We start from the raw sequence: 13,607 nt of genomic DNA, 5'->3' as shown, positions 1-13,607 counted from the left end.
CACCACGTCGGACCAAACACCTGCTGTGAGCGTGCATTGCGTCCCCTGCTGCGAGACGGGATCGCTGCGCGCCTGTTATTCTCACCCGCACGGCTATGATGGCGGCCGTCCCCTTTCCTGAGACCGTAAGGCGGTCCCCGGGGTAGGGGTGCAGCGGATTCTCTCCCAGCAGCTGCCTCGTGCTGACGTGATGGCTGCGTCCGGGGCTCCCAGATTATGCCGCATCACGTCTCAGCGTCACCACCACAATGACCATCATCACTCTTCCGAGGTCCGAGGGGCACACAAACTACGTGCTCTCTTACGGGGTATCTCCCTGGCCCTCCTGTTTCTAACAGAATCCAGACATTAAACGTGCATTACGAGCACGTGTGCTAAGGTGGTGCCCCCACCCTGCCAGCGAGGGGTAAGGAACCCTGTGCTTTTAGAAAGGGCTGCAGCCTAATTCTGCAAGACCGAGGAACGTTCCACACCAAAGGACACCACATACACGTATCTACACGAATACCAAAATAGACGGCACCAAGAAAAGCGACCATTTTTTCACATTATAGAGAGAAAAATGGATAATCTAAAGAAGAAAACCCCATGAAAGAAACCGCAGTGTTTTACTTCAATCCCTATCCAGGATCAAAGCTCAGGAACGCCTCGGGACGGCTGGTACACCTCGTGGGCACAGAGCATCCCTGGCCGGGCCCCAGCTGGAGGGCCCACTGCACCCCTGCCTTGGGAAACCTCACAGGCTTAACGGCTCGACAGCGGGGGCTTCAGGGGTGAGGCCGCTCGCTGGCGGGTGCTCAGCCTCTTCCGTCACGGGGCTCCGGGCGCCCCTGCCGCAGTCGCGGGCCTGTGCCCAGAGGCCTCCCTGACCCTCCTGGAAGCCAACAGGGCGACAGCACGCCTCCCCTCAGTGTTCCAGACACTGCCTGTCTGTCCTTCAGTTTGTCTCTGCCTCCACGCTGCATTCGCTAATTTCTTTGTTTCTAGAACAAAATTGGAACCACCGCTCTGCCTGGCCGGCACCCTGGGCGTCCCTTCCCCGTCGAACCTGGTGCCTCACTGCTCTGAGAGCTCCTCAGAGACCCCGTCCCTCCGGCCCCAGAACCCCCAGCCCCTTCGATGCAGGCCTCGAGGGGCGCACAGGACCGTCAGCCCCGGCCACTCTCAGGGGGGAAGGGGGTCCACGTGCACGCGGAGAGCTGCGTCCAAGCCGAGCACGGTGACACACTGAAGTGACAGCCGCTGCGACCCCAGTAAAGCCGGGGCTGGCACCTCGTTCCCGAGGACCTCACAGACGCTAAGAAATGTGTCCGAGGCCCTAGCTGGCGGCCGAGTGTCTGGCCCGGAGCCTGGGATCCTCTCAGCAGTGCGTGCTGACCACCCCAGCACCCCCTCTCGGGTGGCCTTGGGGCCAGGAGACATTTGCAGGTTCCTGGGACGCGTCCGAGTGGATGCCACATGGCCGTCTTCTCAAGCCAAGAGAGCTGAGGCGGTACAGCCTCCTGCCCGGTTACCCTGGGTCATGCGGCCTCCCTCTGTTCACCCCTCCCCTTACTGCTGGCCCGATGGCAGACACCCCCCCTCCTCCCACGGCTGGCCCCCCCACGGCCCCCCTCCCCCCATGGCTGGTAGACACCCCTCCCCCCACGGCTGACCCGACAGCAGACACCCTGTCTGACTCGTTTGCCTGCGTGTCTACAGTGCGCACAGTAGGACTCACGCGCTCCTTGCTCTGACCCTGTGCCCCCCGAGGGCAGGCGTCAAGCCGCACGCTCAGCACGGTCTCCCAAGAAGGGTGCCCGGCATGTCGGAGGTGCTCAATAAATGCTGCGTGAGTGAGTGACCGAGAGCGAGGAGGGCAGGTGAAGGGTGTCTGTGACGTCACTTGCTGTCATCACGGAGAGGGCGTGGGCTTTGGCAGAGGGATGTGCCTCCTCGCCTTGACCTCCGTGGCTCCGGGGCCCTGAGCGATCCGCTTCTCACGGGACCCCCGACTCTGTGGCAGGGGCACCTGGAGCCCCACAACAGGAGAGGCTGGGCACACGCCAGTGAGCAGCCTCACTCATGCCAGCCCCCGCTGTCGAGCCGTTAGGCTGTGAAGCTTCCCAAGGCAGCAACTAGTCTGAACAAACTTTAGTCGCTAGAAAGTTCTGATTTGGAGTCAGACCCAGGCAAATCTGCCAGGCACCCTGGGACTCTCCAGGGACACTTCAGAGACCCTCGGGCTCCTTGTACGTTGAAGCAGGCAATGACCCAGGACCCTCCGTACGGAAGGAGGGGAGGGGGTCACCCTGAGCCTGGACCGACCCTCCACCCCAAGAAGAATGTGGTAGAAAAACTCTGAATCCCCCGCCCCCCCGGGCTGATTTACCCCAGAGGAAGTTATACCCCAAGGACCTCTGGGTCTTCTGGACTCTGGGACGTTCTGGGGAGACAGGCAGGTCTTACTCCTGGGGGGACGCCCGGCCCCGAAATCCTTAGTCAGCAGATCCAAACCCAGGAATCTGCATCTTTAAGAAACTCACCCTCCTCACCCTGATTCTGATGCGAAAGAAAGACTTTTCTAGAGCTTTCCTACGACAGCCAGCAGTTGGGAGCTCCGTGTTTGGGACCGGACTTGAGATGCACCTGCAGCTGTGACCACGGGAAAACATGTGACGTCTGGGGACATGGTCTCACTGCTAACGTGTGGGCAGTGACGGCATGTGGCCCTCAGACTGAGCGATGTATACCAAGCTCTTGGCTCGAAGCAGGGCTCGTGTGTAAATGCGGATAAGTGTGGCCGCCCCGCGGCCGGCCCAGCCTGCCCCCAGCCTGAGGCGGCCTTGGTAACACCCCCTCCCTCCTCTTTCTCACCCGGCTACCGTCCACAGACCAGTTTGGAGGCAGCACCGGGATGCTGGCGGTTTCGTGGCCGCAGGTACCCGCAAGGTGGCAAGGTGACAGGTGAGGTCCCCAGAGACGAGCCCAAAGAGGAACCAGAGAGGGATGCTTTAAGAAAAGGCACCCCCCCCCCCCACCAAAGGCATCCTGTTTACGCCATCTGTTGGGTAGGACACTCTACCCAAGGCGGGGGAAGGCTCCTGAACAATCGCCAAGTCAGCAAAGTCAGTTTTACCTGATTAGCACGAGGTTACAGACCGTCAGGAGAATTGTGAGCACGCGCATGTAATGACCCAGCGTGCCCCTTCCGGGAGCGTGACTGCCACGCAGAGTCCCCGTTCTGGTTCCCCGGATGCTTACGTGTGGACTAGGGGCCACAAGGCTGGGCCCGAATGGCCGAGCTGTGGAGGGAGCCCTGTGGGGGAGGAGTGGCGGCCGCACGTCCCCAACCGCCTCCTCAGAGGCGCACCGCGTGGCCCCAAGGACGCGCCCGCCCGCAGGCGAGGACCTCTGCCTTCGGGCACGAGCCCTCGCCCCTGACCCAGAGTGAGGTGGCTGGCGTCACACCCGCCAGGCTGTGACCCCCACGCTCACGCCCCCCCCCCCAAAAAAACCTGCCTCCTTTGCTGCAGGAGTGAAAGCGTCAGGAGGGGCAGAAACTCACCAGTAGAGGTAATAGAAAAAGGACAGCAGGTAGAACGCCAGCTTGCACCAGGCCTCCTTCTGACAGTAACTCAGGGTGTCTGCGTTCATGACCGCGGGCGGGTCGTAGGCCAGCTCGGAACTGTCTGCCGGACAGTGGAAGTACCTGCGGAGAAGAGGACACGGCACCCTTGGCCCCGAGGCTGGGCAGGGACGTGAGGGCGTCCGGGGAAGCCCCCCTGACGCAGGACTGCGTCCGGGGGTCTCCGCCGAGCGGGCGTCTGCCTCCGCCGACTGGAGTCACCGCCCGGCCCGGCCCGTGGCTGCTCCCGGACGCCGAGGTCCCCCCGCATCACAGGGATTCCACCCACTTACACAACAGAAGGAGGACGCGTCACGCCTGGAGACAGCGAGAAGAGTCTCCTTCCTCCAGGTGTGGGGGGTCCGCAGTGCACACCCACATGGGCATCCACACAGATATGGGGTGCTACGCACAGAGAGAGCCGCAATGCCACCGACCACGCTCGCTTAACTACCACTGGCTGTTTTCACACCGTCCTCCCCCCAGACCCTCTTTCAAAATCCTGAATCCCGGGGGCGCCTGGGTGGGCCCGTCGGTTAAGCACCCGACTCTGGCTCAGGTCACGAGCTCACGGTTCGTGGGTTCGAGCCCCGCGTCGGGCCCTGTGCTGACAGCACAGAGCCTGCCTGGGATTCTCACCCTCCACCCCCCCTCGAAATAAATAAATAAAAACTTTAAGAAAACAATAAAATAGAATCCTGAACGCTACAGGAGGGACGTCATGTCCTCACTGGAGTGGGAATGGTTCACATCACTTGTCTTCTTGCTGGAAGGACCCAGAGCAGCCAGAGAACACTGGCCATGGTGGGGGGAGAGCAGTGAGGGAGCCGGGAACCAGGGAAGGGAAAGCACAGGGAATAGACGGGGCGGGGGTGGGGGGGAGTGTTAAAGCTAACTTTGTCTACCTGGAAACACCACCGGCCTCGTTCACGGGAGGTGGGGACTCCGGTGCGGGAGGCTGGGTGGGGGGTGGGGGCCACCGGGGGGGCCGACCTCTGGCCTCTCAGGCGGATGCTGTGTGTCCAGGCGGGGAGAGGGGCTCAGAAGAACACCTTCTAACCAGCACTGTGGGGGCTGGGGTTCCAGCCCCTCCTCACCCCCGTCAGAGGACAGTGACGGTGTCAGTCACCACCGTGTGCCGGGAGGACGCCGCAGGCTGCGCTCCTTGCCTCCCTGGGGGCAGATCCAAAACCTACGGACCTTGGCGGAGAATGTTCTAGGCGACCTCGCCCAGTGGACGCAGGACGGCTCAGTGGGGAGAGCCAGGCTCTGGGGCTCACAGGCCACCAGACCGACCTTCCTCCAGTCGACCACTGACCTCTCTGAGCCTCAGCTTTGTCGTGTGGAAAATGGGGGCGAAAGTGGCCACTCCATGGGCTCCCGGGACCACCGTGGGGGACGCTCGACACAACAGCCTGCAAGCAGGTGGCAGATGCAGGTGCTGAGGCCGCTTTCGGTAAAGCGCCCTGAGAGCGAGCACAGGAGGGGCTGAGCTCAGGAGAACGTCCTGGCCCCGGGCCTGGGGGCCGTCGAGGACCCCTTCTCTGGCTCGGCCTCCCACTTTGGGAGGAGCGGTAGCCCTGAGGATCCGACTTTGTGAGTCCACAATGACTTTGGCGCCTGGAGAGACACCTCATTACTGCAAGGGTCTCAGGGTGATTCCTCTCACAGGCAGAGGACTTCACAAGGAGCAGGACAGGTGACAAGGACATAGACTGTGACCCGCACAGAGGCGGGGCTGAACAGGCCCTGGGCAACTCTGGGCGGGGTCCCAGAAAATCCAGCCCATCTGACAGATGCTTGTCTTTTATTAGCATGATCCACAGGGGCGCCCGGGGGTCTGTCAGTTAAGCGGCCAACTTCGGCTCAGGTCATGATCTCATGGCTCGTGGGTTCGAGCTCTGCGTCCGGCTCTGTGCTGACAGCTCGGAGCCTGGAGCCTGCATCAGTATCTGTGTCTCCCTCTCTCTCTGCCCCTGCCCTACTAATGCTCTGTCTCTTGCTCTCAAAAATGAGGATAAATATTTTTTACAAATTTGAAAAAAAAAAAAAAAAGACATAATTCACATACCCAAAACTTCACCTTTTTAAAATATACGGTTCAGGGATATTTAGCATGTTCAGCGAGTGGCCCAGCTGTCACCAGGATCGAATTTCAGGACTCTCACGCCCGAAGGAGAAAGCCCTATACCTATCGATGGTCCCCCGCCCTCTGTCCCAGCCCCCAACCCTCCTCCCTTCTCTTCAGAGCTGCCCGTTCTGGACGTTTCACAGAAATGGCCTTTAATGACTCGCCTCTTTGACCTGCATTTTCGAGGTCCGGCCACGTTACAGCGCGTATCACTGCATCACCGCCTTTTACCACCAAGTAACACGCCATCGCAAGGACGTGCCGAGTCTTGTGTATCCGTTAATCCACGCAAAGCGGTTCTCTCCACTTTGCCACTTCTACAGCTGCTTGTAACGGGGATGGGTGAGGTTCGAGGCCGCGGTGGGCCGACCAGGGAAGCAGAAGGGCCTTCCCTTACGAGGCTGCCGTGCGGGAGGAGCTCCACAAGAAGGCTGCGGAGCACGGGTCCCCAAACGGAAGAGAGGAAGGCACGAGGTGGCTGGGGCCTCCGGGGCCATGGTCTCTGGAGGGCAGGCCGTCCAGGCAGAGAAGAGGAAGTACACACCCGTCCCCGGCAGACTTACCTCCAGAAGTGATAGAAAAGCAGGGGGACGTTCAGCCCTAGGGTGAGCCACTCCTGCGCACACAGGAACATGACACAGAAGAGGCTGTGGATGGAGTATTCGGGCAGCACCAGCTGAAGGGGGAGCAGAGGCACAGGCCCGCGTTAGACGGAGGGAAGTCACTGCTGCCCGACGGGCCGCCAGCGCGCTCATGACCCAGTCACCGCCCCAAGACTGCGCTCCGTTCCTGCTACGCTTTCCTCGGAGCGGTCCCAGAGCCATGCTTCCCACCCAAGCCCGGCGGACCCGGGCTCTCGGTGCCCTACGTACCAGGCGAGAGCGCTTGGCGCCGGGGGTCACGGGAGGCGGGAGGAGGGCCCGGGAAGAGACGCGCCGATACAGGTTCCAGTGAATCTGCAACCGCCCGGCTCCTGCTCTCCGAGCCCTGTGCGCCCTCCCGTGCGAACCCGTACGCCGCGTAAAGAGGCGTATTTATGTCCAACCTGGGAGGGCTGGGAAAGCCCTGAGAAACAGCATCTTTCCTGGTGGCGGCTGGACCAGGGGGAGCCCGAGAGGAAGAACATGTAGTGACGATGAAGGCAGGGAGGCCAGCCTCCGCAAGATGGAGGCCAGCCCGGACCAAGAAGGGTCAGATGCTGGGACCAGCAGAAGGCCAAGCTCCCCGGCCCCAGCGTGCCCACGCGGGTGTAAATGCCACAAGGTCTATAAACTCCCCAGCGTGCGTACATCTTAGCGGAAGTCAGAGTTGGGACGGTAACCAAAGTGACGGCACGGGAGAAAGTGGGTCTCCATCCCCGTCATGCAGGAGCGCGTGCTGTGCCTCGGTGCCTCAGTGGGGCACGAGCGCCTCGGGGCCCCGGGACACTCCTCCCCACCACCCCGGCCGGAAGGCCCACCACGAATGCCGCTTCCTAACAGAAGCCGCGCCCGGCCCACCCCTCCTCACCCCGCGCCACCCTGCAGCCCCAGGCCCACAGCGTCGGCACCCCTCTCCGGCACCCAACACACATGCACCTGCCCCCCCACCAGCCCTGTCTTTGCTCATCTGTTCGCAGGTGCTATTGGGACTCAGTAGGGACCGAACAAGCACACGTGTCTGCGGCACGGCCGCCTGGCGCTGGGGACGCAGCCCACGGTCACCCACCAGGCTTCCTCTGGGCAGGAAACAAACCGCCTCCGGCCGCCCCACCCGGGTACGGGACTCGCCTGCGGGCCCCTCCCCTCGGGCCACGGTGTTAACCGCCCCACGTGACAATGCAGAGGAGACACGTGCCAGGCACGCGTGTAAGAAACGCACTTTGTACCCACGTGGCGTGTCCCTGACTCACGCGTCCACCGGCCCACAGCCGGGAGCCCTGGAGTCGAGCTCAAGGGGCCACTTTCCAGAGTGGGCGACTCGGTGGGTGAACCTCACCTGCCCGGGTCCCTCACCGTCCCCACCCCGGGCCCCTCACGGCCCGGACCCCTCACCAACCCCCCGGGCCCCTCACCGCCCGGACCCCTCACCAACCCCCCGGGCCCCTCACCGCCTGGACCCCTCACCCCACTCCCCGCCCCCCCCCCCCCCCCCCAGGGCCCTCGCCCGCTCAGGCTCAGCCAGCTTCCAAATCCTGCCATTTCTCCTCCACGGCCGCTTGTGGCCACTCTTCCCTTCTTTCTCCTGCCTCTACCGGTCCGGCCCCCGCACCTGCCCCCAGACCAGGCAAGAACTTTCCTTCCTTCCACACGTGCCGCCCCCCGCCCCCCGCCACTAGGGTGGTTTGACTGCATTTCTGCACCGCCCCTCTCCTTGGTGTATCCACGCACCCCCGGCCGTAGCCCACCCGCAGTCTACCGACTGGTAACCTGACTCGTTACAGGAGCGGGTAGTGAGGCGGCACCTAGGTCACCGCTGAGGGATGGGGGGGCTGCAGGGCGCGGACGCTCTCCCAGCCCCCACGGGGGGGGGTGTGAAGGAGCGGAAGGATGGGATCCCCTGGGACTGGGGGAGGGGGAGGTGGCGAGAAGGCGCCCCCACCTGCAGCCCCGCCCCGTCTCCCACCACACGTCCCGGGACCGAACATACTGAGAGCCACACCACGCCACCAGGAAGGTCCCAGGGCCGGGTGCAGCTTGCAGGGCGCGTGGGTGAGACCCAGTCTCCGTGGACTCACATCGTGTTTTCAGCCGTGACCGCATCGGGCTAAAAATATTAGCCCGCTGTCTCAAAGTGTTACGTAAGTCCCGACGCTTACATAATGATCCCGTGTGGCACCGAGAACGCGGCTAACCAGGCAGTGTCTATTTCCCTCACCTGTAAACGCCAGCATTTACGACCTACCGATGGGGCCGCGGTGAGGACACAGCCTGTCCCGCGGATGAGGCCGCTCTCGGGTGAAGGAGCATCGTAAAGGAAGAGGCGCTGTCCCTATCATTATCGCTAACAGTCGCGTACCAGCCAGTCCCCAAGCAGGGAGCTCGTCACTCTTGCCCAGAACCTCTGCCAAATGGCCCAGGGCCAACTGGGGTTTCCTGAGTCTCCTCTGACCTGCACCGGCCCTGTCTACACAGAGCCCCCAGCTCCCCCAAGCGGGGGGAGAAACCCAAGGATGTAAGACAAGGGCGTGAGACAAGCCTGCCTCTCCAACCGTGAAAACCCAGGCCTTGACTGTTCTTGGAGCAGACGGACACCCAGCCCCCCTCGTCTATATGCCCGCGGGCCCCTGGGAGTGAAAGAAAAGGATGATGTCCTTGCATCCGATCCCCCAGCCGGAGCTAAACAGGTCCTAAAACAGGGGCCCTTGTGGGCTGGGCGGGGTGGAGGCAATTTTCTCAGAAGCATCCAGAGTGGAGGTACCACCGTCTCTGCCTGTCTCTGGGTGAACAGGTGCAGGAGGGGCAGCGGGAAGGAGGCAGGCAGGTTCGGAGGCGGGGAACCTGGGACCGCTGGGCTGGAAGGCTGCGGGGAAACCCCAGCGCGGGCAGGAAACCTTCTGAGTCCCTTTGCCCAGAAGAGGCCATTTTCTCTGGGGTCGCTCTGAACAGAGCAATCCCGGAGGGCAGCCTGGCAGGAGCCCACAGCAGCTGGGGCGGGGGCGCCCCTCGTGCTGGAGACGGGCGCCCCAGCCTCAGGTGCCGTGATTCGCAGGGAGACCCCGACAGCTAGGCTTGGGGCCAGGCTGACCTGAGTGCCGGCCAGTTAACGTCCCGCCCTAGCGGAATTCGCACGGATGTTCGCCAGATACTCCCAGGGGTGAGCGGGAGACTCTGGGTCGTAACCACTGGGTGTGGAACCGTAACGTGAAAATCCACCACAAATCGGTCTGACGTGTGTGGATGCGTATCCCTGGAACCGCGCGGGCCTGGTTCCGAAGCCTGTGCGGCCAGCAGCTGTGCTGGGCACTTGGGCCAAGTGTGGCCACCTTGGGTCAGGGTCAGGGTCAGACCCACACGGCTGATCCCAGGGACCAGGCCAGGCCTCAAGAAAAGCCAGTCCCCTATCGCTTTCCCTGTGGGCCAGTACCCATCATACACGAGGAGCCCGGGGGGGGGGCATCGGAGGGAGACAGCAAGAGGAGTTCCCTGCTTGGGTCCCAGCAGCACGTGAGGACACCTGGGGGGTCGTGGGAGGCGGGGGCAGAGCACAGAGGTGGGGCCTGGAGCTGAGGAGTGTGGTCTCCAGGCCCCACTTCCCAGCCCCGTGGGGCCCTCTGGTTTCCACCCACCCTCTCCTCCACCCTCCCTCCCTGAGCACATTTAATCCAAACCTGGGGGCTTTCTGCTGCTTTCCAGCCGTGTGGACTCACTTCTCTGCAGCAGAGGCCCAGGGAGAAGGTGGGGAGCGAACCCACACCCCTCTACCCTCTGCTCCTGGGCACCCAGCATGTGAACTGGGCCCAGTCGCAGCTCAGCCCAGAGGCCCCAGCCGGGACCTGGCTGTGCACCGACAAATCCGTGCCACCTGTCACACGTGCCCCGGACACTGGCACTCTGGCTCCCCCACGCCCTGCCCCGAGCCCCCAGAGCCGCCTGCTCCTCCCTGCCCTGACCGCTCCTCGGGACCAGCTCCCAGCCTCACTGACGCCCTCCGGCCCCACCGCCACTGCCCAGGGACCCTCACCACTGGCCGCACCTTGTGCTGGGGACACCAGCCGACTGGGGACACCCCCCCCCCCCCCGTGCCGCCTTGATCCAGGAGGAAACGCCTTCATGCCCAACACCCACGGGGAGGAAGGTTTCTTCCATGCAAAGTCCGAGGGGCCTCAGCTCTGTCTCTGGGGGACGGGAAACTGGGGACAGAGGGAACAGAATGGGCTTTGCGGTGAGCTCTACCTCCCCGACACTCTACCCGCCTCCTCCCCCAGCCGGCTTCCTTCAGCCTCGCGGTAATCTAGCGGTGGGTCTCGAGCCTCATGGCACTGCCGAATCCAATGGGGGTGCTGCTAACACACAGACGGCCGGGGCCCACCCCCAGACTGTGTAGGTGTGCGTGGGCCTTTCCCAACCAGTTACCAGGAACCCACCGAGAACCGCACTCCTCAAACCGCGGTCCCGGGACCGGCGTCACCAGCATCACCTGGGAGCTTGAGAGAAATGGGAACCTTGGCTCCACTCCAGACCTGCTGACTCAGAACCTGCAGGTTAACAAGATCCCCGGGGGACTTACAAGCAAGTCTGCGAAATAACTGCTCAGCACTGATTCCCAAAATAGGGTCCACCAGCCAGCTGCAACAGGGTCGCCTGGGGCACGTATACTAAAGTGCAGATTTCTGGAGGCGCCGGGGGGCTCAGGTGGTTGAGCTTCTGACTTCGGCTCAGATCACGATCTCACGGTCTGTGAGTTCGAGCCCCCCGTCGGGCTCTGCGCTGACAGCTCAGAGCCTAGAGCCTGCTTCGGATTCTGTGTCTTCCTCTCTGCCTCTCCCCTGCGATCGCCCTCTCTCTCTCTCTCTCTCTGTCTCTCAAAAATAAACATAAAAAAATTTTTTTTTGCAGATATCTGTGTTCTACACCTGTCTACCAAGATAGACTCCACGGGCTGGGAATCTGTATCTTTCAGAAGCATCCCAAATGATTTTATGAAGCATCTTAGCTAAGATTCGTAGGCCAAGGTCTTGAAGAGAACACAGAGCAGAGGCTTCCTTTCTGAAGACCCTGGGTCTCAGTCCTCAACCCCAACGCCCAGCGGGGCTATGACCGTCCTGCGCGCAGGTAGCCTCCACGGGTTAAGAGCAGCGTGGCCTGCTCCCCAGCCACCACCACGCGGGAGAACCCCTGCAGGAGAACCCAGAGGCTTGGCCATGAACTCTTCTGGGCGGAGCCATGTCCCCCAGCATCCTTCACCCCCTGAGGCCCGAGCCTCCCGTCCCACCCACTCTGCCTGCTCTCAGCAGGCTAACTCTCCCCCCCTCACCGGCTCCCTCCTCCTGCCCCAGGGAGCTTTCTAGATCTGGGCGGTGGGTGGTTCCTTTTAGGACCAAACTTTTGGGTTCCGGCTCTGCCCGGCCCACGCCTCCCAACCTGCCTTTGTCCCTGTTCTCGTGCAGCTTGAATTCCTCACACTATCACCAACAACCTAGGGGGCCCGTTGGGGAGGAGGTGACAATAATGCCATATTTTCAAAGGAACAGAATTCTCTTACGACTCGCGGGAACCCAGAGAGATCTTAAGTTACCCTTGTAGCTACCCACTCTCTTCCTCCTTCCCTTTAAGGTGGGGGTGCTGGGGGTAGGAACCGCGGTCAGGATGCAGGGAGTGATTAGCCAACTGCTCAGACGGTCTAGGGGGAGAGGCATGAACAGGAGGGAACGTTCTAGAAGGAGAAGGGCAGAGGGGTGCGGGTTTCACAAGCCTGCCTGCTGGGGCCGGAGAGCCCACATTCGCACTCGGCAGGTGGGTGCCGGGAGCGGCCAGCAGTCTGGCGAGCGGAGGCCGCAGTGCAAGTGCACCCGCGACGCGTGGAGTCCGTCTCGCCAAGAAATGGGCGCCGAAGTACGGAGGGCAGCGCGCAAGACCCTCGCTGCGGGAAGAGCGAAGACAGAAACGCTCGTCTGAACGAGGGAATGAAGGCACGTTCCTCAGAGGGAACCCGGCTGAGGTCCAGCGGACGGAGTGTCCGGGCGCAGGGCGTCCCCGAGGGGCATCGGGCGTGGTTTGACACAGTCACGTTTTCCTCCCTGGCCTGGAATGACACGACTTAACAGATCTCCCACAGAAGTGACCTGGAGCCCCCAAATCCTTGGTGCCAGCTTCTTCTTAAAGCGTCGAGACTCCAGGGAGCATCCGTGGAGATTTCTCCGGACCACAGAAGCCACAGGACAGCAAGGAAGCTTCCGCCTTCACTCTGCCCACGGCCGGGGCGGAAATCCGTGCGCATGGTGGGGACGGTGAGTCTCGGGGCCTCTGCGCTCGGTCCTCCCCGCCGCCCTCCAGGTCCAGTGTGAAGGCTGGGAGGCCCAGCTCCCATTGGGACCATCGAGGGCGCACCTTCTGGGGTCCCGTCCTCTCCACGAGGCTCTGTTGCTACACCTTTTATGGAGCAGGGACCCCCCCACACACACCATCTCACATAGCCCCACAGGCAGTTTGTTAATAGAGCGAGGCTCGGAGCAGCCTGGGTCTTGAGCATGAGCTCCCAAAGGAGAGCTTTTCCCAGGTTAAAAACAGGATTACCCTACTTCACAGCCATTAAGTGGTGTTAATTACCCATTACCTGCAGCTCGTTGGAGACGTTTTGCTCCAAACGAGCTTAAGAGGGTGAATGGAAGGAGAGAGGAGTCTCAGCACCTGGGGGAGGAGAGCAAGTCGTCAGCACCACCTTCAGTTGGCATTTGTTCAGAGCCCACGGGCAGGTACACGGACAGACGGACGGACGGCGGGCGGACGGTGGGCTAACCGCCCCGGCCCCGAGCCTACAGCAAAGCCAAGAGCAGCGGACCCCCTGCAAACCGGGGGCGGAACTGCACAGGCACCCTTACACGCGCACATTCGACGGCACAGGCTGGAGGTTTTCTCCACTCACTTTACCGCAAGAACACAGGATACAATCTGGCGGATTTCAACTGCGGGGAGGGCTGGCACCCCAACCCCCTGCGTTGTTCAAGGTCGACTATGCACACGAGTGTGCTTTCCAGAGTCGGGCAAAGGCGACTATTAGAGGGACTGTGCCACGCTTTACCAGGAATTTGACTGTACAAGCTAACATTCTGGGGGAAAAGCAACATAATATTGCAACTTTTGCTTTCAGGAAGGGCTGGAGGGGCGGTGTCCCGGTGAAAACAGTTTTAGATCAGGGAGCAAGAGACCCGGGCTCCAGACCTGCCTGTCG

The 13,607-nt window shown here is 62.1% G+C and overlaps 1 protein-coding gene across 3 annotated transcripts in view; it reads right to left on the bottom strand.

Annotated features, from left to right (window-relative positions):
• The window catches only part of CNIH3 (cornichon family AMPA receptor auxiliary protein 3), an 88,012-nt gene that overhangs the window by 2,024 nt on the left and 72,381 nt on the right, over nt 1-13,607 (bottom strand). The window contains exons 4-6 of one of the 3 annotated variants that reach the window (XR_007149860.1): nt 6,302-6,414; nt 3,548-3,691; nt 86-331 (exon numbers count right to left, since the gene is read on the bottom strand). Coding sequence is in view for 2 of the 3 variants with exons in the window: in XM_047848195.1 (XP_047704151.1) it covers nt 3,548-3,691; nt 6,302-6,414 (257 nt within the window). In the remaining variant the exon portion in view is untranslated. The remainder of the gene's footprint in view (nt 1-85; nt 332-3,547; nt 3,692-6,301; nt 6,415-13,607) is intronic. The other 2 variants (XM_047848195.1, XM_047848194.1) reach the window with 2 other exon arrangements.

The sequence above is a fragment of the Prionailurus viverrinus genome, unplaced genomic scaffold (genome assembly GCF_022837055.1).
Source record: "Prionailurus viverrinus isolate Anna unplaced genomic scaffold, UM_Priviv_1.0 scaffold_53, whole genome shotgun sequence".
NCBI lineage: Eukaryota > Metazoa > Chordata > Mammalia > Carnivora > Felidae > Prionailurus > Prionailurus viverrinus.
This window is presented reverse-complemented; position numbering and strand designations above follow the sequence as displayed.